General features: G+C 54.9%; 1 protein-coding gene across 1 annotated transcript; it reads left to right on the forward strand.

The window, feature by feature from the left end:
* Positions 1–15,784: 15,784 nt before the first annotated feature.
* On the forward strand, positions 15,785–19,189 carry FXYD4 (FXYD domain containing ion transport regulator 4). Its single transcript, XM_040970405.1, has 8 exons — positions 15,785–15,840; positions 16,887–16,989; positions 18,064–18,096; positions 18,181–18,204; positions 18,551–18,625; positions 18,711–18,741; positions 18,917–18,954; positions 19,062–19,189. The coding sequence occupies exons 2-8, from the start codon at positions 16,950–16,952 to the stop codon at positions 19,079–19,081; spliced, it is 261 nt and encodes an 86-aa protein (XP_040826339.1). The 5' UTR covers positions 15,785–15,840; positions 16,887–16,949; the 3' UTR covers positions 19,082–19,189.
* The last annotated feature ends 6,659 nt before the right edge of the window (positions 19,190–25,848 follow it).

The raw sequence follows: 25,848 nt of genomic DNA on the forward strand, positions 1-25,848 counted from the left end.
CTCCCTGTCACTATGTCCTTCAAAAATAAATCCAGCGGGCCCGGCGCTGTGGACTATCGGCTAAAGTCCTCACCTTGAATGCGCCAGGATCCCATATGGGCACCAGTTCTAATCCCGGCAGCTCCACTTCCCATCCAGTTCCTTGCTTGTGGCCTGGGAAAGCAGTAGAGGACAGCCCAAAGCCTTGGGACCCTGCACCCACGTGGGAGACCCAGGAGAAGTTCCTGGCTCCTGGCTTTGGATGAGCTCAGCTCCGGCCTTTGTGCTCACTTGGGGAGTGAATCAATGGACAGAAGATCTTCCTCTCTGTCTCTCTTCTTCTCTTTATATATCTGACTTTGTAATAAAAATAAAATAAATCTATAAAAAAAATACACTGCCTACAGCACCATATCTCACCTGGGCTCTGGTTCCAATCCAGCTCCCTGCTAAATGTGCCGGGAACACAGCAGAATGCAGTCGAGATGGTGGGACCCCGAAAACGCTCACAGGAAATCCAGATGAAGCTGCTGGACTCAGCTTGGCCTAGCCCAGACCACCGCAGCCAGCTGGTGTGTGTGCCAGCAGATGCAAAATAACTTCCGTCTGTGTCTCTCCATCTCTTTCTATAACTCTGATCTTCAATAAACAAACAAATCTTTAAAATAAATAAAAAGTAAATCTTTTAAAAAAAGAAAAGACACATCAAAGAGAGCTATTTTTACACGCACAATCTTGGTGAGCCACTGTGTGGTTTAACTGGGGGAGCTGTTTGTGAAGTGAATCATGTCCTAACAAAGCTGTTTTAAAATCGCAGTAAAAAGAAACCACACACGGTTTTATAAGGACAGCGGCAGTTAAATGCTGGCTGGCGCTGGGGCCAGGCAGCACCTGCCACTGCGTGACTCACGCCAGCTAGCCCCGTGCCTCTCACTTCCTCATCCTCCCACGGGCAGTGGGGACAAGCATTGGGTGGTGCACGTGTGTGAGGGGTCAGAAGCTGATCCACCACAGAGCCAGAGCTCAGGGAACCCCCAGAGGCACAGCGAGCATGGGGTTTCCCATGGAAGGAACGTTCCAGAACAATAAGAGGCTACTTGGGTCAAGTGCTACGGGTGAAAGACAAAGAAGACGGAGGCCAATGCAGAAAATAGGTGCCTGGAACATGAATGGTCCAAAAATTCTTTTTCCACTGAAAAGAAAAACATAAATTTTTAAAAAGGTTTTTTTTCCACTTCCTTATGATCAAACTACGGGCCTGGCGCCATGGCACGGTGGCTAAATCCTTGCCTTACATCTGCTAGGATCCCATATGGGCACCGGTTCCTGTCCCAGCTGCTCCACTTCCCTTCCAGCTCCCTGCTTGTGGCCTGGGAAAGCAGTAGAGGACGGCCCAAAGCCTTGGGACCCTGCGCCTGTGTCAGAGAAATGCAAGAGGCTCCTGGCTCCTGGCTTCAGATGGGCTCAGCTCCAGCTGTGGTGGCCACTTGCGGAATGAACCATCAGATGAAAGGTCTTTCTCTTTGTCTCTCCTTCTCTCTGCAAATCTGATCTGCCTTTCCAATAAAAAGTTTTTTAAGATTTATTTATTTTTATTGCAAAGTCAGATATACACAGAGGAAGATCTTCTGTCCGTTGATTTCACTCCCCAAGTGAGCGCAATGGCCGGTGCTGCGCCGATCTGAAGCCAGGAGTCAGGAACTTCCTCCAGGTCTCCCACATGGGTGCAGGGTCTCAAGGCTTTGGGCCGTCCTCGACTGCTTTCCCAGGCCTCAAGCAGGGAGCTGGATGGGAAGCGGGGCTGCTGGGATTAGAACTGGTACCCACATGCGATCCCAGTGCATTCAAGGCGAGGACTTTAGCTGCTGGGCCACAGTGCCGGGCCCCAATTTTTTTTTTTTTTTTAATAAATCAAACTCTCACAGTGCCCAGATTCTACTGTCTATGTTGTCACTTAGCAATTTTATCTTAAAAACAGCAATACTATAAAACATCATGGACGTGATATCCTGTGCAACTACGCTTCGGATGAAAACATTTAGCAAGCAACATGCAACTGCACAAGAAGCATCCTGGCAATACAGGTAGCTTGCTGCCTGCGCCATCAACGTCCTATATGGGTGCTGGTTCAAGCCCCGCCGCTTCACTTCCAATCCAGCTCCCTGCTGATGACCTGGGAAAACCACGGGGTCGGGGGGAATGGCCCATGTCCTTAAGCAGTTACCATCCCTGTGGGGGACTAGGAGGAAGCTCTTGGTCCCTGGCTTCCACCTGGCACAGTCCAGTTGAAGTAAGTGAATGGGAAGTGGAGCAGGCAGGATGAGAACCAGCGTCCATACGGTGTGTGCAAGGTGAGGACTTCAGCCGCTAGGCTGCTGCACCAGACCCGCCCTCTTTGTAGCTCTTTCAAAACAAACCATTCCACAGGCATGTCATTTCTCCAGCAGCACACCAGAGGCAACAGCCGGGGCTGACACTTTCAACAGGTTGTGAGGAAGCCGGCAGACCCCCTAGGGTCCCTGGCTGCCTGTGAGTGGGGGGTCAGCACAGAGAGACGGTGTGTTCCAGCAGGGTCTCAAGCTCGGTGTGCCACTCGGAGCAGCAGCGAGAGGATGAGTCCACCGTGTTCCAGAGGCCAGACGGACTTCAGGGGGTGGGGCAGGCCCAGGCTGATGCGCCGGCCTTCGGTTTGACCACTGCAATGGGCAGCGTGGGAGCGACCTGGACATCCACATCGGAGACCTGGCGCGTGGTACCAGGAATCCACTCCCCTGGCACCGCCGAGGGGCGCAGGACGCAGAGCGGAAACGCTTCCCCATCCCACGTGCTTGCCTTCCCCTCTCCATCCGTGAACAAGCCCCACGTGTAACTGGGATCTCACCTTAGAAATAAGTTTTTTTAAAAAGTCGCTGCCTGGGCCCGGTGCGGTGGCGCAAGTGGTTAAAGGTCCTCGCCTTGCACGCCCCGGGATCCCATATGGGCGCCGGTTCTAATCCCGGCAGCCCCGCTTCCCTTCCAGCTCCCTGCCTGTGGCCTGGGAAAGCAGTCGAGGATGGCCCAAAGCTTTGGGACCCTGCACCCGCGTGGGAGACCCGGAAGAGGCTCCTGGCTTCGGATCGGCATAGCATTGGCCGTTGCACTCACTTGGGGAGTGAATCATCGGACGGAAGATCTTCCTCTCTGTCTCTCCTCTCTGTATATCCGCCTTTCCAATAAAAAAATAATAAAAATAAATCTTTAAAAAAAAAAAAAAGTCGCTGCCTGGGCGTGGCCTAGTGGCTAATGTCCTCGTCTTGAACGCCCGGGATCCCATATGGGCGCCGGTTCTAATCCCAGCTGCTCCACTTCCCATCCAGCTCCCTGCTTGTGGCCTGGGAAAGCAGTTGAGAACGGCTCAAAGGCTTGGGACCCTGCACCCGCGTGGGAGACCCAGGAGAAGTTCCTGGCTCCTGGCTTTGGATGAGCTCAGCTCCGGCCGTTGTGCTCACTTGGGGAGTGAATCAATGGACAGAAGATCTTCCTCTCTGTCTCTCCTCCTCTCTGTATATCTGACTTTGTAGTGAAAATAAAATAAATCTTGAAAAAAAAAGGTTGCTGCCTGCTGCCCAGAGCTGGGCCATGGGTGGCCTTGCACCGGCCCCGTGCGAGGCCTCCTAGATGCTCTGCGCCTGCGTCAGGGCTGCTGGGGCCACGCAGGGGTGCACGTGCTTCTGGGAGGGCTTTGCCACTAGGGAAGCCTTGACACCCGGGGCCGGCATGTCCAAGCACAAAGGGCCACCCGGGGCAGCCCGGGGATTCTGTCTGCAAGCCTGGGCTTCGAGCCCCACCCCCACCAGCACCACACCCCTAACCTGTGCTTTAGTTTCATCTAAGCCCAAGTTTACATCCTTAGATACACAGAGAGGAATATCTTCTGTCCGATAACTCAATTCCCAAACAGCCGCAACAGCTGAAGCTGAGCTGATCTGAAGCCAGGAGCCAGGAATTTCCTCCAGGTCTCCCATGCAGGTGCAGGGTCCCAAGGCTTTGGGCCGTCCTCGACTGCTTTCCCAGGCCACAAGCAGGGAGCTGGATGGGAAAGGGGCCGCGGGAATTAGAACTGGCGCCTATATGGGATGCTGGCGCGTTCAAAGCGAGGACTTTAACCGCTACGCTATCTCACCGGGCCCTACATTTTAGAGAGAGAAAGGCCTGTGTTTATTTCAGGGCACAGCAGTCTGAACCTGCTGCTGGAGACAGGAGGCCGGCAGAGGGCAGGGGGAGCCAGCGCCCAGGAGAGACAGGGGGCAGGGGAAGACGGTCCCCATGAGGGCACCCACTCCATCCAGGTACCGTCCAGTAGTCTCGGTCATGGAGGGCAGGCCCAGTGGGCACGTGCTGAGGACTGGGATGCAGACAGCCCTGGAGCCCCCCACGGGGCAGGCTGCACGCTGAGGGATCAGCATGCATTGCTGGAGGGGGTCGCGGGCACACGCACGCACGACTGCTGCGGGTGGAAGGGCTTGCTGGCCAGGAGCAGTGGGGCACAGGGGGGTGGACAACTGCAAAGACAGGAGCAACACAGAGCTGGCTTCGTCAGGGGTCGTCGGGGAAGGCGCGGTGCCCAAGGCCCGGCGCGTCCGGCAGGAAAGGGCACCGGGCCCGGCTCCCCCAAGCTCACGGTCGCAAGGAGGCCCTCGCAGGCAGAGACCCCAATGGCGCAGGCCCCGAGGCCCCGAGGCCCCGGGCGGGCTCCACACGGCCGTCCCGCAGGCGGCAGCGCAGGAGCCGCGCCGCTCGAAGCGCCCGAGCCGCACGAAGCACCCGGGACGCGCGGCCATCACAGGGAACCGGCCGAGCGGGCCGCGTCACCACAGCGCCGGGGCTGCGTGACCGGCAGCTCCGGACGACAGAGTCAGCCAATCGGCGTGAGGCGTGGGCGGGACCACCGTACGTCACAAAGGCCGCGCCCGCACATCCGGGGCCGCGGGCCGCCGCTGCCGCCCTCCTGGGCAGTCACAGAGGGCTGTGTGTTCGCGGCCGCTCAGAGGACGAAGGCTGCCGGAGCCGGCCCAGGCCTCTGGGGACCCGCCTTGTTCTAGAAAGAGCGGCGTCATGCCGTGGGCAAGTGAGTGGGCCACGTTGGGGTGCAGCGCGTGAAGCTGCCACCTGTGACACGGATACCTCACTTGGCCAATGGTTCGAGTCCTGGCTGCCCTACTTGTCATCCGACTCCCTGCTAATGGTCCTGGGAAAGCAGCGGAGAATGGACGGAACCCTTGGGGCCCTGCACCCACATGGGGGTCCTGGGTGAAGCACCTGATTCCTGGCTTCAGATCTGATCAGCTCTGGCTCTTGCGGCCATTTGGGGTGCATGCACGACCTCTGTCTCTGCCCTCTCAGCAACTCTACCTTCTTTGTTTTTAAGATTTATTTATTTTTATTGGAAAGGCAGATTTGCAGAGAGGAGGAGAGACAGGAAGATCTTCCGTCCGATGATTCACTCCCCAAGTGACCGCAACGGCCGGTGCTGCGCTGATCTGAAACCAGGAGCCAGGAACCTCCTCCGGGTCTCCCACGCGGGTGCAGGTTCCCAAAGCTTTGGGCCGTCCTCGACTGCTTTCCCAGGCCACAGGCAGGGAGCTGGAAGGGAGTGAGGCTGCCAGGATTAGAACCGGCACCCATATGGGATCCCGGGGTGTCCAAGGCGAGGAGTTTAGCCGCTAGACCACCACGCCAGGCCCCAAAACAAGTCTTTTGAAAATTTTCAAAATAGGTATGCGTGTGTGTGTGTGTGTGTGTGTGTGTGTGTGTGTCTTAGGCAGAGCCTGATTAATCCCAGAGTGAGAAAACAGCCCAGTCATCAGGGTTCAGCTATTGTTCTGGCTGGGGAGGGGGGCGGGGCGGGGATGTGCTTAGCCCTGGGCCAGTGGTCAGTCTGCTCCAGTATTATCTTTACAGGTTGGGTGTTAACAGCCCATCCCATCTGACCCTTGAACCCAGGCTTCTGGATAGACCTGGCCTAAAACAACTTGTGGAGTGCTTTCAGACGCCCCGCTGCTCAGGGCTGAGGACACTTGATCTTAGCCTTGGCTTTAATCCATGGTAGCAGCCAAAATACTCAGCAGGTGTCTTCCCACGAGTGGGATTGGCGGGCAGGCATTCTGGTGCCCACTCGGGACTCAGAGAGGCAGGGTTCAGTCTCAGGTCCTTTCCTACGCCAGGTTCCCACTAGTATGTTCCCAGGGAAGGCAGTGCTAATGACTCAGGTGGTTGGGTCCTGGCCATCTCCGTGCAAGTGCTGGGCTGAGCTCAGGGCTCTGGGCCTTGACCCAGCCCCGCCCCGTGCACCACAGGCAGAGCAAACCATTTAGATGGAAGACTTTCTGCCTCAGCTCTTTTTCTGACTTGGATTTTTTTTAAATAATCTCTTAATTTCCACACCAACTGGTCATTTCGGTACAATTACAAGTGTTTGCGCGGTGGTCTAGCGGCTAAAGTCCTCACCTTCAACACTCCGGGATCTCATATGGGCACCAGTTCTAATCTCGGCGGCCCCACTTCCCATCCATCTCCCTGCTTGTGGCCTGGGAAAGCAATCGAGGACGGCCCAAAGCCTTGGGACCCTGCACCCGTGTGGGAAAACTGGCAGAAACTCATGGCTCCTGGCTTCAGATCGGCTCAGCTCCGGCCGTTGCAGCCACTTGGGGAGTGAATCATCAGATGGAAAATCTTTCTATTTCCCCTCCTCTCTGTATATCTGACTTTCCAATAAAAAATTTAAAAAAATTTTTTTTTCATTTTACTTGAAAGAGTTACAGAGAGAAAGATCTTCCATCTGCTGGCTCACTCCCCAAATGATCACCACAGCCGGAGCTGGGCTGGTCTGAGGCAGGAGTTTCTTCCAGATGTGTCAAATGGATTCTGGATCCTGAGGCTTTGGGCCATCCTCCACTACTTTTTTTTTTTTTTATATCTTGACAATCTTTACATAGTTAAATAGGGTAAAAAGGTTCAAGGGCTACAGGAAAGTAGGTAAGACTATTGGTTCCATATTGTTTCCTTCACGTATCTGAGGTAAAGCGGGATATTGAGGGAGAAGCCCCACCCGGTTTCCCACCCACCCCAGGTCCTGCATGTGGGGCATGCTCTGAGATACTCGCTCAAGTGGTTTTGATAGTTCACCAGTTATGAATCGCTGCCAGTCTCACCTCTCCAAACACGATGAGGTCGTTGAAAAATCCACTGATTGACATTGTCCATCACAGCGTCTCTATTTGCCTGGTATTTTGTTGCCAGCCTATAGCTGAGGTGGTTGATTAACTTGTTCCATCTTCTGTCTTTTCATGGTTAGGGTTCTGAGTCCGGCATTTCAGTTGGGGAGATCCCCAAAGAAACTTTGTCTGAGGTGTTCCCAGGCCAGATTCTTGTATGTGCTAGCAAGCACAGGGCCCGGCACAGTCCATCGCCCCAATCAGTGGTGGTTGCAATTGCTGGGTTGATTCTGTTTTCAGCCCCGCCTTCCACTGGAAGCAATGGGTGTTGCAGTTCAGACTGGTTCTGCACAGCCCATACTTGGCCCTCACCTAAATCAGTGGGAGCTGCAGCCTGGTGAGAGCGACCCACAATACCCCCCACCAGGCCCACCCCCTACCCTGGTTTGCCAGTATGTGTAGCAGACCAGTCCAGTCTGTCCCACCTCCCCCTGGTTCTCGTACATGGCAATTGGCATTTAAGCTTAGATCCATCTAACCAGATTAACAATCAAGCCCTCACGGGGGTTGTTGAGTGCCTCTCTGTCTAGCCACCCCAGCCCCTGTCCTAGTTTTCATGCCCTCCCGTGGGAGTGGTAACCCAAGAAGGGGGAAACCCACTATTTCCCTCCCAGGTCTCTCACTCCCGGACCGTGCACTTTCCAGGTGGTTCTGCAGTTTAACTTGACAGAATTAGCCCCCAGTGCCAGTTTCTGCCAGCTGATGCTGCGGCTATGCCCAAACAACCCTCTCCCACTCTAATTTTGATTGCACCAGTAGGAATAATCAGCCCAGCCTGGCTTTTTCCTGATCTAGTCCACATGAGGCCCACTTGTGTTGTAGCCCTGCTTAGTCTGGTCTGCCCCCATGCCAGTTCACGCTCTCCAGTGGGAGTAGCTGTCCAGCAAGGGAACACCCTCTTATTCCCCCTGCCGGTTCTGCCCCCTCCCTTCCTGGTTCTCACATGTGCTGGTTGGGCACTGCGGTCTCATCCGGTACAGACAACCCCACCTTGGCATTCCGTATTGTGCACTGGTTTTTGTTGCGACCGAACCTGGCTCGACCCTCACTCTGTTCTGGTGCTCGGATTTGCCAGTGGATGACGTGAACTGATTCAGCCTGGTCTGCCCCCGACCCATGCCTAATGTGTGCCAGTGGGAAACTTCTCGTGGCCTACTCTAGGCTGTTTCCATTCATGCTTCTTGCGCTTACCCGCAGGGTCTGTGTCCTGCCAGAGGAGTTGCCCAGGCTCCTCCATCAGAACCCCTCCTGATGCCAGATTTCGCGCATACCAGGGGGTCCATGAGCCAGCCCTCCTCAGTTCACCTCCTGTCCTAGCAGGAACAGTGGCTTTTCCTGACTGGCCTTCGACCCAAGCTGGCTCTGGCTTCCTTGACTACTTTTTCAGGTCACAATGAGGGAGCCTGATGGGAAGTGAAGCTGGGACATGAACCAGTGCCGATATTGGCACTGGTGAGGCTGGGACATGAACCAGTGCCGATATTGGCACTGGTGAGGCTGGGACATGAACCAGTGCCGATATTGGCACTGGTGAGGCTGGGACATGAACCAGTGCCGATATTGGCACTGGTGAGGCTGGGACATGAACCAGTGCCGATATTGGCACTGGTGAGGCTGGGACATGAACCAGTGCCGATATTGGCACTGGTGAGGCTGGCACATGAACCAGTGCCGATATTGGCACTGGTGAGGCTGGCACATGAACCAGTGCCGATATTGGCACTGGTGAGGCTGGGACATGAACCAGTGCCGATATTGGCACTGGTGAGGCTGGGACATGAACCAGTGCCGATATTGGCACTGGTGAGGCTGGCACATGAACCAGTGCCGATATTGGCACTGGTGAGGCTGGGACATGAACCAGTGCCGATACTGGCACTGGTGAGGCTGGCACATGAACCAGTGCCGATATTGGCACTGGTGAGGCTGGGACATGAACCAGTGCCGATATTGGCACTGCAGGCATAGCACAGTATATACTATCACACTAGCCCCTCTGTCTTTCAAATTCTTCTTTTTTGTTTTTTAAATAAGTTTTTAAAAGAGTGGATGGTTCATTTCAGGACGTGCAGAAACACGTGAGCCAGAAGTCTCCATGTATTTCCTTTTTTGACACTCTTAGATGTTTTTAGTTATTAATAGAGGAAGTGGCTGCATTGTCAAAAAGAATCTCGGGCCCGGCGGTGTGGCCTAGCGGCTAAAGTACTTGCTTTGAATGCACCGGGATCCCATATGGGAGCTGCTTCTAATCCCAGCGGCTCCACTTCCCATCCAGCTCCCTGCTTGTGGCCCGGGAAAGCAGTCGAGGACAGCCCAAAGCCTTGGGACCCTCACCCGCGTGGGAGACCTGGAAGAAGTTCCTGGATCCTGGCTTTGGATCGGCATAGCATCGGCCGTTGCAGTCACTTGGGGAGCAAATCATCGGACGGAAGATCTTCCTCTCTGTCTCTCCTCCTCTCTGTATATCTGACTTTGTAATAAAAATAAATAAATCTTTAAAAAAAAAAAGAATCTCGAGTTTTGCCTTGTGTATGCCTGAGGTTGCTGGGGTTCCCTAAGTAGAACAGGCTCCGAGCCCTCCCCGCTCCTCAGATATGCCTGCTCTCAGCGTGGGATACCTTCCTGCGTGGACACACTGGAAGGGTTCAGTGGATTGCTGGTCTTTGTCAGTTAGGGGGCAGTCCTTGTGGGGGCACCCTCTCATCCTCTGGCATGGACTGGACATCAGGGAACAGTAAAAGCACATGGGGACCGCACCTTTCTGTCGCTCCCTCGACTTGCTCCTCCCTAAGCTCACAGCTCCTCTGGTGCCTATAGGGCCAGCCAGGCCACCAGGATGGGGCACTTGGTGCCCACCAAGCCACCCCTGCAGGTGCAGGCCGGCCTCAGGAGCCCACGACACCCTCTTGCAGTTCTTCCTTTTTTCCGATTCAGTTGCCATTTCAGTTTCCATCCTGGGGCATCCAGAGGGTGAAGGCACAGCCAACCACGCCTCCTGGGAGACGATGACGCTGCCCCTGGAGGAGGCTGGCAAGGCCCAGCGGCTCCGGTGAGCATTCAGCCAGACAAGGGACAGCAAAGTGGCAACTGGCGAAACCCTGGGCAACACACGAACAAGGAAGGGCAGCTTTCCGGGCATGATGCCAACAGGGCACAGACTGATGAACCAGGACATCACAATTGTTGCCAGTTCTGGAACACCAAGTTCCTTGTAGAGATCTCTCTGTTCAGAGGTATCCTGAATAGTGCCACACCTACTGTAAGCAACCCGGAAAACCAGACCCAGAACATTCTCGGCCTCCTCACGCCCGGGGCAGGACCTATTCCAGCATATAGAAAAAGTGGTGCCTTTCTAGTGCCCAGGTCATTGTTTTGTTTTGTTTTTAAGATTTATTTATCTTTATTGGAAAGGCAGATTTTACAGAGAAGGAAAGACAGATCTTCCACCTGCGGTTCACTCCCCAAATGGTCACAATAGCCAGAGCTGAGTCAATCTGAAACCAGGAGCCAGAAGCCTCCAAGACTCCCACGCAGTGCAGGTTCCCAAGGCTTTGGCAGTTCCCTGCTGCTTCCCCAGGCCAGAAGCAAGGAGCTGCATGGGAAATAGAGCAGCCAGGACACAAACCCATTGCCCATCCAGGTGTCGGTGCTTGCAAGTGGTGGATCAGCCAGTCGAGACATCACACCAGCCCCATGCCCAGTTCGTTCCCTCCTGATAGTGCTATGAGAGAGCGATGCCAAGGCATTATCCGAGGCCGGCGTTTGGAGCTGGGTGTTAAACAGCTGTCTGTGACGCTGGCATGCTGTGTGAGCATCGTTCCACTCCCGATGCACCTGGGGAGGGAGCAGAGGATGGCTCACATTCTTGACCCCTCCACCCCTGGGGACTCAATCAATGTGGGGACCATCTCTTTCTCTATAACTCTGGCTTTGAAACAAATAAGTACATCTTCTGATTTTCCTCTCTGTCTCTCCTCCTCTCTGTAGATCTTTGTAATAAAAATAAATAAATTTTTTTTAAAAAAGAAATAAGTACATCTTTTAAAATATTTAACCTACAGGGCCAGGCACTCTAGCCTAGTGGCTAAAGTCCTTGCCATGCACACACTGGGATCCCATATGAGCGCCAGTTTGTGTCCCAGCTGTTCCACTTCCCATCCAGCTCCCTGCTTGTGGCTTGGGAAAGCAGTGCAGGATGCCCCCAAAGCCTTGAACCCTGCACCCTCCTGAAAGATTTGGAAGAAGCTCCTGGCCCCTGGCTTCGGATTGGCTCAGCTCCGGCTGTTGTGGCCACTTGGGGAATGAACCAGTGGATGGAAGATTTTTCTTGTCTCTCTTTCTTTCTATAAATCTGACTTTCCAATAAAAATAAATAAGTATTTTTTTAAAAGAACCATTTAGCCTACAGATATAAACAGCAATGACCAACAATAAAGCATAATAACAATAAAAAGGCACATAATAAGTGGGGTCAGTGCGGGCACAGAGTTGGCCAATCCCAAGAGTGGGCTGGCTGGGAATGCTGCTGGATCCTGTAGTTAATGGATTTCCCTCTCATTCTGTCCTGGGACACACCTTCATTCAGGAGCTACTGCAGTCACCCTTCTGGGCTGTCCAGAAACCGTGTTCCCTGCAGTCTGAAAATGCAGTCCAAAAAGGTATTTTGAAAGAGAGAAAGATCACACTCAAATCATTTGTATTATATTGTGAAAAACTGTTCTATTTCATTAGTTGGTCATTATGGTTTTTAAAAATTATTATTATTGAGACCCTCACCCACATGGGAAACCCAGACGCTCCTGGTTCCTGATCTCAGATCAGCTCAGCTCTGGTTGTTGTGGCCACTTGGGGAAGTCCACCAGCAAATGCAAGATCTTTCTGTCTCTCCTCTTTGTAAATCTGCCTTTCCAGTGAGAATAAGAACGTGTGCCCTGGGAGGCAGCAGGTGCTGGGTCAAGCCCGTGGGTTCCTGCCATGCATTCGGGAGACCCGGCCTGAGTTACTGGCATCTGCCTGGGCCCCCAGTCATAGCAGGCCTCTGGGGGGGATATCTTTGGTTGCTTACAGTTCCTTTATGTCTCTATCTTTAATTTTAAAATAAAGCAGATAGACCAGTGTTTACTAAACTTATCCATCAGGGTGGCCAGATGCTTTCTGCCACGCAATTGGCCTGCCAGCGAAGGGTGTTTTCAGGAAGTCCCAGCCCAGCTCCTGAGCATGCATTCCTGAACAGACCCCTGGAGCCATGCATTGCAGCCTGATCTCATGCCTGCAAGCAGCTGAGGCAGCTGGGTTGAGGTGGGTGGGGAGGGACAGTGAGAACCACAGGAAAGCCAACCTGGGATGACTAGGCAGAGTCAGCCAGGGCACCTGAACTGCAGGTGGTGCAACTCAAAACCTACAAGGGCTCACCACAGAAGCCTAGTGGCTGAAGTCCTCGCCTTGTATACACTGAGATCCCATATGGGCGCCAGTTCTAATCCCAGGCTGCTCCACTTCCCATCCCAGCTCCCTCCCTGTGGCCTGGAAAGCAAATGAGCACAGCCCAAAGCCTTGGGATCCTGTACCCACATGGGAGACCTGGGAAAAGCTCCTGGCTTTGGGTCGACTCAGCTCTGGCTGTTGCAGCCACTTAGGGAGTGAACCAGCAGATGGAAAATCTTCCTCTCTGTCTCTCCTCTCTGTACACATGCTCTTCCAATAAAATTAAATATATCTTTTAAAACCCACAGGAGTTGAAAGACTTAGAGCAAGGTAAAATGAGCAGCCCCAGCATCAATTCTCTTTGGTTGGTTGGTTGCTTGCTTTATTTATTTAAGATGCAGGTAGATAGATGAGGAGAGCTCCCACCCAGTGGCTGGATTCCCAACATGACCACAATGGCCAGGCCAACACCAGGAGCGGGAACTTCAGCCAGGTCTCCCAACCACCAGAGCCATCAGCTCTGCCTCCCAAGGGATGTGTTAGTGGGAAACTGGAGTCAGGCGCCGGGCCAAGACAATAAACCCAGACGGACACTCTGGTGGAGATGTAGGGACTTGGTCTCTGGGGTACACACCTGCTCTCCACTTTGGCCTTTCCTCCCTGACTGCAGCCAACAATGCCAAGGATACTGTGGTCAGGGGAGGGCAGTCTGTGGCCCAGAGTGGCTGCTGAACATCAGGGGTCACACCTAGCTCCCTCTCTGCTCTGGTCAGTCATGGCCACCTGGCCTCCTCCCAGTCCCACAGACACGCCATCCTCTTCTCCCAGCTCTGCCTGTTGCTTTGTGAAGCAGGAAGCAACCTCGACGTTCCCTGAACAAAGGGAATGGAACAAATCACTCCAGACTGACAGAGAAGGGCCAGCACAATGGCTCAATTGATGCTGTCAGCACCAGCACCCCACATGGGTACCAGATCGGGCTCCGGCTGCTCCACTTCTGACCTAGCTCTGCGCTATGACCTTGGAAAGCACTGGAGGATGCCCCAAGTCCTTGGGCCCCTGCACCCAGGTGGGAGACCTAAAAGAAACTCCTGGCTCCTGGCTTTGGATGGATTCAGCTCTGGCCACTACAGCCATTTGGGGAGTGAACCACTGCATGGGAGAGCTTTCTCCGTCTCTCCTTTATTCTGTAAACTACATTTCCAAGATTAAAAAATATTGACCAGGGACCCCTGCCTACTGTCCTCCAACTAGAAGGATGGGTCCCAGAGCCAGCCAACTCCACACTGGCAGGAATACACACATGCCTGCAGGCCTGGGCAGAAAAAGCCTAACCCTGCACCTGCTAGCACCAGCATCCCATATGGACCTCAGTTCCTGTCCCCACTGCTTCACTTTTTATCCAGCTCCCTGCTTGTGGCCTGGGAAAGCAGTCAAGGACGGCCCAAAGCCTTGGGGCCCTGCACCCACCTGGGAGACCTGGAAGAAGCCCCTGGCTCCTGCTCAGCCCAGCTCTGGCTGTTGCAGCCATTTGGGGATTGAATCAGCAAAAGGAACATCTTTCTCCTTCTCTCTGTGACTCTTTCCAAGAAAAGTAAATAAATCTTTTTAAAAAAAAAGGGAAAGTGACAGATGGGTGAGCAGCTCCATGAGAAACCCTAGGAGGAGAAGCCGAGGCAGTGAGGGTGGTTGTGCCTGGCACACGCAGGGCTGGAGTCTCCCCTCACTGCTGGCAGCACGGCTGGGGTCTCTGCTCACTCCCCACTGAGGGCCTGGGGTCTCCCCTCACCACCTACCACATGGCTGGAGGCTCACCTTGCTGCCCCTCTCCTCTAAGATTCCCTGTGTGAAATGCAGTCACAAAATGGCGTCACTTTGGTTCAGACCTGCATGAATATGCTAACCTGCTCTTCATGACAAAATGCTTTGTACAGTTTCCTGCTTTGGGGGCCAAATCACAGGGAGTAACAGTTCCAGGAACCAATACTGTATGATTTATTCACCCATTGTTCCTATAACTGCCTCCTGTGGCCGCCTGAGCCAACTCATTGTTCCCACGGCAGCCTCCCGTGGCTGTCCAGCTCACCTGGTGCCCATGACCTTACAACTCACTCTGTCTATAAAAACCCATCTAACTCTCACCCCGGGGTCACTCTCTGCTAGAAAGGAGAGCTGACCGCAGCCGGCTGGTCTGTTTATCTGCCTCCTGGATAAGCTTTCCTGCTTTGCAGAGTTGTCTGGGCTGCACTTGTTGGGGGAGAGGCTTGGGTTGGATGCCAAACCCGCCCTGCAGGTGCTGACAATGACAAGTGCTGCATAAGCCTCCGGGGCAGCACAATGAGAACCATTACCTGAGACTTCTTAGATGCCGCTTCTGCCAGGCCCTGGGCTACACTGGCAAGACCCCAGCCAGGGGGGCAGTACATCCATATCCGTCCTCAGCCACACCATGTGCACTCTGCCCTCATTCTCTGCAGAGGGTCAGAGATGACAGGGGTACCAGGGCTTAAACTCCCTTCCCCTCCAGCTCCTGCCTCTAAGACTCCCTTTTTGCTCTCCATCTCTGACCTAGCAACCTGGCACGTACAGTGCCCTCCCTGGCTAGAAATACCCCCACCCCCCAATTCTTTGCCAGCCACCCCCATAGAGCCCTGGACCAGGACAAAGTGGAAGGCTATGGTCTGGCCTCCTGGAGTCCCCTCCATGCTGGTACTGGGAGGTGTTGGTAAACCCCCTGGGCCTATCCTTGTTGATTCCAGCCTTGGATCTCTGCAGGCCAAGTGGGACCAAGCAGAGTCACGGCATGGTCAAAGGTCCCCTCAGCTCCCAACAGGGATCCTGGAAGCCCCACTGCCCGAGATCCCAGGGACATCAGCCTCATAAGGCACAGAGGGGCTCTGAGGTCAATCTCTTCCCTCCCCTCTCCCTCATCCCGCAGCTCCCAGGAGCCAGCCCTGCCCTGCCCTGCCCTGGGTGTGGCAGACAGGCCCTTGTCCTTAAGAACCAGTGGGGAGGGAAGCTGCTGGAGTCTAAGGAATCTGACCAGTTCCCTCCAGCCTGCAGGCTGTGTGGCCCTGGGCGGGGCCACCCAGACTTAAAGAGCGGAACCCACCCAGGCCCTAGTCATCCATTGCCCCAAGCAGCCTCTGTGGCCCAGGTCTCGCTCCAGTTGCTCCGGCTGCAGGTGAGCTCCTAGATGCAGCAGGCAATCTGCAAGGGTGGAGAGGGTGGACACAGGGCCCGGAGGGGTGGAGATGCTCTGGGATTCTGAGTAAGGGGTCCCTGTTTGGGGGAGGTGGATGAGGACAGCAGGTAGCAGCTCTGGGGCTGGGGTCCCTGAGGACCCAGGAGTTCACGGGGACCGACCAAGCACAGAAGCAGCCCAGCTTCGGGCGGAGGCGGCCACCAGCCTAAGGTTTCAGAAGTGCTGTCCCCCCTCTTTCCTCTCAAGGCTGATGGATCCATCCGCCTGCAGGTGTAGTTACTGTGTCGGCACAACGGTCATTGCACTTGACAAAGGGGTGCTCACTGAATTCACTCGCTGCAATTTTACAAGGGCTCAGTGTGCTGCGATTCTCCTCCTTTGGTCGGACACTGGGGCCTGGGCAGGTGTGGGGTGACCTCCTCTGGGTCACGCGGGTCTGGGACTGAATGAGAATCCTTGGTTGGGGTGTTGAGCACCTGATAACGCAGGAATGCCATGGAGGGGAAGGACCTACCTCAAGCTCTGATCCAACCCCAGGGCCAGGTGGCTAGGCTTCTGGGCAGCACAGGAGCAGAGTCCCTGGGCAGTGCCAGTGTTCACTGAGGCACACTGCCTGGATCCCTCCCCCCCCCCCAGTGGGGCTGGACGGGCACAGGAAAGCCAAACCCTGGGGCCACAGGAGGCCCAGAAGTTCATCAGCAGGAGCCTGGGGAGCTGGAGGCCAGGCCCCTGGGGTGGGGTTGCAAGGGTGGTTCCAAGCCTTGACTTCCAAGAAGCTGCACCTGGCTGTAGGAATCCGGTCCTGCCTCCCTGAGCACCCTTATTTTCTCCTGCGGAAAACTGAGCTGATAAGGGCCTCCTTGCTGGGGTGGGGAGGGGGCTGGGGGAGGGGAGCAGGAAGGAGCAGCATCTGCCACTCACAGGCTGCGGACGCTGCTGCTCTGAGCCCTGACCTAGAACCACTGCAGGCCTCGTGACCCCTGCTCACCCGTGTCAGAACACCGACTGCGCTCTCCCACCTCCAGGCTCCGCCGCCTCCTGCGGAGTGTGAAGCAGCAGACCCCAGCCCCCACCCTGCAAGCCCAGGCATGGAACGAGGGATCTGGGCCCTTCTCCTGGCATTAGCAAGTAAGTTCCCCAGCTCCTGGATGGGACCCTCCTCCACACTCCGCACCCCCAGGCAGAAAGCAAACAGCGCCCACCAGCAGGGCCCGGTGCCCACTCCACGAGCACAGAGGACAGCGGGGGCAAGGGTGGGGGGGGGTGCAGGTAAGACAACTCTCCAAGGGGCTGCCAGGAGTATGAGAAAAATTGAACCATGTGTAGCAGGGGCACAGGAACAGCAGACGGAAGATCTCTAACTCTCCCACTCTAACTTTGCCCAGTAAAAAAATAAATCTTTTTTTTTTTTTTAAGATTTATTTTTATTACAAAGTCAGATATACAGAGAGGAAGAGAGACAGAGAGGAAGATCTTCCATCTGATGATTCACTCCCCAAGTGACAACAGCCGGTGCTGTGCCAATCTAAAGCCAGGAGCCAGGAACCTCCTCCAGGTCTCCCACACAGGTGCAGGGTCCCAAGGCCCTGGGCCGTCCTTGACTGACACAAGCAGGGAGGCAGATGAGAAGCGGGGCTGCTGGGATTAGAACCGTCACCCATACGGGATCCCAGCATGTTCAAGGTGAGGACTTTAGTCACTAGGCCAAACTAGATAAATCTTTTAAACAGATAAGGAAGGATAGCAGGAGGGGCTGGTACAATGGATCAACTGGGCTAATAATCCTCCAACTCCCAGAGCCTGGGTTTCCATATGGACTCCAGTTCTAATCCCAGCTGCTCCACTCCCTGCTTCTAACCTGAAAAAGCAGTCAAGGACGGCCCAAAGCCTTGGGACTGTGCACCCATGTGGGAGACCCAGAGGAAGCTCCTGGCTCCTGACTTCAGATCAGTTCAGCTCCAGCTGTTGTAGCCAGTTAGGGAGTGAACCAGAGGATGAGAAGATCTTTCGGTCTCTGTAAAATCTGCCTTGCCAATACAAATTCATATTAAAAATAATAATAAAAGGAAAGGAAGGCTAGCAGGAGGCAGACATGGTGTATGGGGCTGGGGAAGGCCCCAGGAGGCTTCTGGATGCCTGGGACTGACCTATGGGTGACCTCGGGCCGTCACCCACCCCTCTGCTTCTCCTCCCACCCCCCAGGCCTGCCTGCCTTGGAAGCCAATGACCTGCAGGGTGAGTGAGGCCCGGTATTCCCCCCCACACCCACTCCCCGCCCCGCCCACTCCGGCCCCTGACTCTTGTCTTCCCTCCCCGCAGATGAGGACAGTCCATTTCACTACGGTAAGTAAGGCTGGCCGGGCCAGCCACAGGAGCTGCTGAGGGAGGGCTCAGGACATGCAGGAGAGCGTGGGCCCAGAGATTTCACTACCGGACCTTCCCTCCACGCTCCCCGCTCTCTGCTCGGGCCTCCCCTGCAGAGCCTTTCATTGCTCAGTACCTTCCACTCAGCTGTGTCCCCGTGGCACACCTCCCACCAGATGGCCAGCCCGCGGTGGGGACAGAGGCGCCACGGGCTGGGGGTGGGTATCTGTGTGCCGCCTCCCCCAGCAGGTGCTGGCAGAGCAGCCGCCGGGTGAGGCAGCCCTGGCCAGCCGGCCAGCTCCCTCACTCCTCAGTGCATCCGCAGACTGGGAAAGCCTGCAGCTGGGCGGGATGATCATCGCGGGGCTCCTGTGCGTCCTTGGCTTAGCCCTGGCTCTGAGTGAGTGCACTGGCGGGGGGGGAGGGGGGTAGTGCTCCGTGAGCGTCGGCTCCTGGGGACGACCTGGTTCTTCCTCCCCTCGCAGGTGGCAAGTGCAAGCGCAAGGGCAGTAACAGGTGAGAACGCGCCCTCTGCTGGGCAGCGGGCTTGCTCCGCGGCTCGCGGTGGCACCCGAGGGACCCTCCGCCAGGGTGGGAGGCTGGAAGCACGGGCGGGCGGGGGGGAGACAGGGAAGCTCCCAGCACCAGCAGCAGCCAGCCTGCTGCTAATCCGATGCTGCTCTCCCCGCAGCCCCTTACCTGAGAAAGCCAAGCCGCTCATTACTCCAGGTGAGCGGGCCTCCTGGGCGGCAGAGTGGGGAGGGCAGGGGGCGTGCCCGCCTAGGCACTGTGCCTAAAGGGCCTGCCCTCCTCCTCCTCCTCCTCCTCCTCCCCAGGTTCCGCCCAAAACTGCTGAGTACTCGCCGCACCCCGGATGCCACAGAGGACCGCGCTGGAGGCCTCTTTCTCCTCTGGCACCTTTTGACTACTAGACTGCAAAGAGCTTCTTTGTGCATTAAACTGATGTCGCCCCTCCCTGCTGTGGCCCTGAGAGCCTCTTTCTGTGCAGCGAGGGGGGAGGGGGTGTCTGGTGCCCGCAGTGGCCCTGGGGGGAGGTGGAGAGGGGTGTCCTTGAGGGCCCCACCTTTCTATTCACTATAGGACACACCACAGTATCCGCGCTGTCAGTTAGATGACCTCAAAGCTTGCCTTGGGTTGGGTGCCCGCACCTGCCAGCTACTTCCTGTGGTTCACACAGGCCAGGAAATGCAGCAACCGTTCACCGACTGGCCCCACAGACTATCTGAGCCTCACGTCAACCCACAGAACCCTCCCACCCCAATCTCCTGTGGAGCCCTGCGTGGCAGCCCTGCACACACATCAGAGCTCCTTGCTTTGCCCGCATGCCAGCGCTCGTGAGGCCTCGCTGGAATTCTCTTTTTATTGGAAAGGCAGATTTACAGAGGAGGAAATATAGAAAAAGATCTTCCTTCCACTGGTTCGCTCCCCAGGTGGCCACAACAGCTGGAGCTGAGCCAATCCAAAGCCAGGAGCCTGGAGCCCCTTCAGGGTCTGCCATGCGAGTGCAGGGTCCCAAGGCTTTGGGCTGTTCTCAACTGTTTTCCCGGGCCACACGCAGGAAGCTGGATGGGAAATGGAGCAGCTAGGATTAGAACCGGCACCCATATGGGATCCCAGTTCATGCAAGGTGAGAACTTTAGTCACTAGGCTACCGCTCCAGACTCCCCTCCCCCCCCATTTTTTTAAGCTTATTTATTGGAAGTCAGAGTTAGGGAAAGAGGGAGATAAAGAATCTTCCATCTGCTGGTTTACACCCCAAATGGCTGCACTTGCTGGAGCTGGTCTGGTCTAAAGCCAGGAGCTTCTTCCAGGTCTCCAAGGTGGGCAAGGAGCCCAAGCCCAAGACCCTGCATTGGACTACTGCTCTTCCCAGGTCATTAGCAGCGAGCTGGATGGAAATCAGAACAGCCAGGACATAAACCCAGTGCCCATATGGGATGCGGACACTATAGGCAGAGGCTAAACTTAGTATACCATGGCACCAGCCCCAAATCAAAAAAAAATTTTTTAAGTGAAGGTTGGATCCATCACTGTGGCAGAAGATTGCCACGTGTTAGGGGCCCGGCGCAGTGGCACAAGCGGTTAAGGTCCTCGCCTTGCACACCCGGGATCCCATATGGGCGCCGGTTCTAATCCCGGCAGCCCCGCTTCCCTTCCAGCTCCCTGCCTGTGGCCCGGGAAAGCAGTGGAGGATGGCCCAAAGCTTTGGGAACCTGCACCCGCGTGGGAGACCCAGAAGAGGCTCCTGGCTTCGGATCGGCATAGTATCGGCCGTTTGCGCTCACTCGGGGAGTGAATGATCGGACGGAAGATCTTCCTCTCTGTCTCTCCGCCTTTCCAATAAATAAATAATAAAAATAAATCTTTAAAAAAAAAACCAAGACTGCCACGTGTTGCATCAGTATCCCATTGTGGCACTAGTTCACATCCTAGTTGCTCCACATCCCTGCAGCTCCCTGCTAATCCATCCAGAAAAGGCAGCAAAAGAGCCCAAGGGCCCAGCGCAATGACTCAATGGTCAAAATGGCCAAAATCCTCGCCATGCATGCACCAGAACCCATGTGGGTTCCAGTCCATATCCCAGCTGCTCCATCCAGCTCCCTGCTTGTGGCCTGGGAAAGTAGGCAAGGACGGCCCACATCCTTGGGACCCTGCACCAGCGTGGGAGACCTGGAGCAAGTTCCTGGCTTCAAATCTGGCGCAGTACCGGCCGTTGCAATCACTTGGGGAGTGAAATCATTGGACGGAAGATCTTCCTCTGTCTCTCCTCCTCTCTCTATATATGACTTTGCAATAAAAATAAGTAACTTTTTTTTTTAAAGGCAAGGTCTCTTAAGAAGCAGAGAAAGGCAGCAGGGACAGGAATGCAGAATGTTGGTGATAAGTCAGAGGGGAGGCCAACATTGGACGAGGTCAGGCAGGGAGCCAGCCAGGAATCCTCAATGCACACCCTGAGGGGGTGGGCAGTGCCTGCTGGGGTCCTATCCTGAGGCATGGAACCTGCCCCTGCCCAGCATGGAACGAGGGGGACACAGCTGTCCACCCCTGCCACGGAGTTAGGTAGCTTTCTAATTCCTGAGGGAAACAAGTGCTCCTCCTTCCCAGCCTTGAAGTGGAAACTCCAGGAGTCCCTTTGTGGGATGGCGTGGGAACCCCCCATAGACACAGGTCCCCAAGCCCCAGGCAGACACAGCAGTGCCACCTAGGTGACGCCAGTGTGCCCAGCCTCCTGTGGGATGGGATTTCAGAACACTGTGTACATGGGGAGCCCAGGGTGCTAACAGGCCACCCCGTACCCAGGTAGTCCGACCTGGAGCTGTGTCTCCAGTGCACATTTTTCTGGCATTTTACCCCTGCTTGGCGGAGAAAAGCACATGTTGGGACACACAAGAGGGGAGGGTCTCTGCCCTAAAGGACCCCAGGGATTCTCCAAATGGAACATCGCACTGCTGCCCCACACATTAATAGGCCTTGGTCTTTGCACATCAAAATAAACTTAAGTCTTTTTTTTCCCTCTGTGAATGTTGAATACACTCACCTCCACACTCGTATATCACTCCTGTTAAGTTTATTAATTTTTTACAAGATGTACTTATTTATGTCATTAAAAGGCAGAGCAAGAGATCTTATTTTTAAAATATTTTTATTTGAAAGGCAGATTTACAGAGAGAGAAAGATCTGTCTCTCCCTCTCTGTAACTCCTTAAAGTACAATAGATTGAAACAACACATTTTTTAAAGCAACAATTAAAAAGAAGCTAGGAAGACCACCAGTACACTGCGGCATAGCCAGTTAAGCCACAACCTGCACAAGGTTGGTATCCCTTATGGGCACCCACTCAAACTGCTCACTCCCCATGCAGCTCCCTGCTAACGCGCCTGGGAGAGCAGCAGAGGATGGCCAAGTGCTTGGGCCCCTGCACCCACGGGGGAGCCCGGAAGAGATTTCTGGGCTCTGTCCTTTGCAGGTGTTAGGGGAGGGTATCCGGGATCAAAGATTCTCTCCCTCGGCCTCCCTCCCTTCCTCTCCCACTGTGTGTGTTACCCTGCCTTCCAAGTAGTAAACATTCAATAAAATATGAAGCTATGCACGGGGCAGGCATCACAGCACAGCGGGTTAAGCCTGTAACGCTGGCATTCCGTACCAGTGCTGCTTCGCATCCCAGCTCCCAGCTCACGACTCTCGGAAAGCAGCACACAGCCCCACCCAGCCACCCACTCGGGAGACCACAACGAGCATCTCAGGATCCTGACCCAGCCCTGGCTGCTGTGGCTGGGTGTGAGCCACTGGGTCATCTCGTTCTCTTACCCACTCTATCACATACATGAATCTTCAAAGAGAAATATCAACAGGGAGGGAGATATGCTGTGACACAGCGCATTGAGCTAGTACCCTTGATGCTGGTTGGAGCCTGGCTGCCCCGCTTCTGCTCCAGCTGTCAGTGTGCCTGGGAGAGGCACCGGAGGATGGCTCCTGCACGCTCGTGGGAGATCTCAATGGAGCTTCTGGCTCCTGGTTTTGTCCTGGTTCAGTCTCAGCCTTTGCAGCTTTCTGGGCAATAACCCAGGAAATGGAAGATTTCTAACTCTTCCAAGTAAACAAATCTTTAAAAAAAAAAAAAGCTGCATGTATTTAAAAAACAGGCAGGCTTACACTCCATGTAACATATATACTTTGAAATTTTTTTATTTGGAATGCAGAGAGCTTCTCTCCACTGGCTTACTCCCTAAATACCTGCAGCGGTTTGGGTGACAAGCCACCGCCTGCCACCTGCCAAGCTGTGCAGCTGCAGGGAGCTGGACTGTGAAAACCAGTTACAGCATCCCAAGAGGTGGCTTCCACCTGTTGCACTGACACGTTTTTCACACATTCTTAAATCCCATTTCTCCACCAACTTCCCGAATCTCCCTCCTATTATAATTCCATGTCTAGGAGCAAATTTTCAGAGATAAAACGTAAAGGCGCCCTAGCAGCGCAGCGTGACTGGGACGTGCCTGGCTGCAGAGGGCTGTCTCGCACAGGCAGTTTGACATGGCTCCAGACCCACCTTCGCATCCGTCCTGCCTGGACGCGGCTTTGGGGATAGTTAACCACCAGGCCTCCTGGGGAACAAGTGCCTTTAAGACTCGGGGTGTGTCGGAGACGAACACAGTACCTCTGTGACGAGGTCTGCCATTTGCAGCAGAGAACAGCTGACAGGTTCTTGCTACCCCAGACTCTCCCTTTTCATGGTGATCCGAGTTGCACTGTGCCATACCTTGACCTTTACCCTGGAAGGAATGCTCCAGCTATGCCAGAGGCCTCAGGTCGGTCAACGCTTCCTGCAAAGGTTGGCTGGCTTCTGTAGGCCACGTGTTCTCAGATGCAGCTTGTCAGTGCTTTGCTATGATCCTCTCTGAGGGCTGCTGGAGAGAAGCCACAGACATGGCTGTGCTCCAACATTCCTACAGGGACAGGCAGGAGGCTGGCTCTGGGCCAGATCCCTGCCCACGGACTACCAGACAAGGTGTGCCCCACCCCGCCTCCAGCGCCCAAGCGCCTGGCCACTTAACTCCGCACCAAGTCTACCCAAGTATGTCACACCAACGCAGATCCCTGCTGGCCGGCCCATGTCACCAGGGCAACAGCACCTTGAGTAAACGGGGTATGTCTCGAGGTCGTTGTTTCTACAATCAGCTGTAACTGTGATTGAGCTTCAATTCCTAGCGATTGCTATCAGCTGTCACAGCCCACCTTTCACATTGCAGCTGGACGGGCAAAAGGGATTGGGGTCTCCACGTGCAGCCCAAACCTCCGAAGCCACACACGCTTCACGGCCCTTCTGTCCTTATTCCCTGGTTCTGCAGTGTCACCTGGCCTGTCCTACCACTACGGAGTCTGTCACAAGCCAGGGACTTGGTGAGACGTCTCAAGTACTCCTTGTGCTGACAAGCTGGAGATCTGCAAAACCTTGGAGATGGACCTGAACCCACACCTGCCCAAGCCAACTCAGAGCCCACAGCAGACAGCCCTGCAGATGGCTCATTCCCTCAGCCTGGACTGGGCGGTTCAGAGCATTCGTTGTTGACCTGTAAATCCATGCGGCTGCCTTTCACCCATCCACCTTGACAGCCTCTGGACCCCAGACTCGATTTTGCTCAGGAAACATCCAATGCAAACAGCACACATCAGCTTCCAGCCCACAAACTACTGAACCCCAGTGGCACTGGTAAGCTGTCCTTGCTTGTCACCCAGGGACAAAGGAAACCAGGCCCACACCAACCCAGGTCCCTCAGGACAACCATGCTTGGCAAACATCTGAGAACTGCCACTGGACATTCATAAGTGCCAGCATCATGGCCCAGCAGGAGAGCTTCCCCTCGCAATGGCAACAGTCATCAGAGTTCTGATGGGGCTGTTATGTGGCCCACCTGGTAAAGCTGCCCCACCTTGAACAAGACCTGGCCACCCCATTTCCAACTTTGTTTTCACCTGGAAATCACTGCCCCCACATGAGCAATCAAGAGAAGGCTCCGAGTTTTTCCATCTAACCCATACCCCGCCCAGCCCTGGCAGGCTACCTGTGGAGGTCTCCAGTCTTCAGACACCTTTGCCTTCCACACAAACAAGCCTTGAAAAGTTCTGGCCACTCATGTCCCGGCTCCTGAGTAATGCACCTGAGAACACATCAGGCAATCCAACAACTTTGGCCCTGCTGCTCTGCCATGAACTAAGAACCACAGGTGGAAATGTCCTAAAATCAGGACTTGCGGGGGTAGAGGGATGCACCTTGGAGGTGCCAGCAGCCCATGGCCTTTAAGAGGACCGCAACCCCTGCTTCCTCCAGGTCTTCCGACTTGGAAGCCAGCACGGGATGGGTAGTTACTCTCCCCTCATGGCATATCTCTGGCTTGCTGTTTTCTCTTGTACATGGTGGAAGAGCAGCCAGCAACAGCCAGTGAGAACAGAAAATGGAAGGACTCTAAAAAACGAGTTATAGACACTACAGGAAGACACTGAGGTTATATCATATGGCTATACTTGAACAAGCAGCAACTCCCTTGCTAGGTTGCAGCTTCTGATGAAGAGTGCAAACGAAGCTGGGAGGGCAGGCCAGTCCACAGCACACACACGGACAAGAGTCAGAACAGGGCACATAGGACAGACTGGGTTGGACCCCAGCACCCACCAACTCACACGAAGGCTGGGTGTGGGCAAGGATGCTGCACCCCACAGTGCTGGGACTGCAGGTGGGTTGAGCCAGGCTGCAGAACTTGCTGGCAACTGCCAAGTCTGGGCCATATCATCACTATAACTCAAGGGCTGGGAGAGAACCTGGCAGTTTGTGGACACTCCCTGATAAACTGCAACTCCTGCTGCCAGGAAAACCAGGTCTGGGGTCAGACCAGGTCAGGGTAAGGTGTGACACCCACAGCTGAGAGCCAGACAAGAACAGAACCCACCAGGCTGGGCCACAGCATGTGCAGACTGAGGCAGTGGGTCAGCCTGGTGTGGGTTAGTGAGGGACACAATTACTAGGATGCAACACCTGCTGGTGTGCCTGAAGACAAAGTCTGGCAGGCTGAGCCATGATACCGTGCTGGAGGATAACTGACCAGGCAG

Source organism: Ochotona curzoniae, unplaced genomic scaffold, assembly GCF_017591425.1.
Source record: "Ochotona curzoniae isolate NIBS_2020 unplaced genomic scaffold, NIBS_Ocur_1.0 scaffold_4763, whole genome shotgun sequence".
NCBI classification, from domain to species: domain Eukaryota; kingdom Metazoa; phylum Chordata; class Mammalia; order Lagomorpha; family Ochotonidae; genus Ochotona; species Ochotona curzoniae.

What these genes read in the sequence shown, in the direction of transcription:
- FXYD4 (XM_040970405.1), top strand. Translation starts at nt 16,950, where the DNA reads ATGGAACGAGGGATCTGGGCCCTTCTCCTGGCATTAGCAA. An exon ending in GGACAGTCCATTTCACTACG is followed by an intron (nt 18,205 to 18,550) that starts GTAAGTAAGGCT and finishes GTGCATCCGCAG; the next exon opens with ACTGGGAAAGCCTGCAGCTG. An exon ending in CAAGCCGCTCATTACTCCAG is followed by an intron (nt 18,955 to 19,061) that starts GTGAGCGGGCCT and finishes CCTCCTCCCCAG; the next exon opens with GTTCCGCCCAAAACTGCTGA.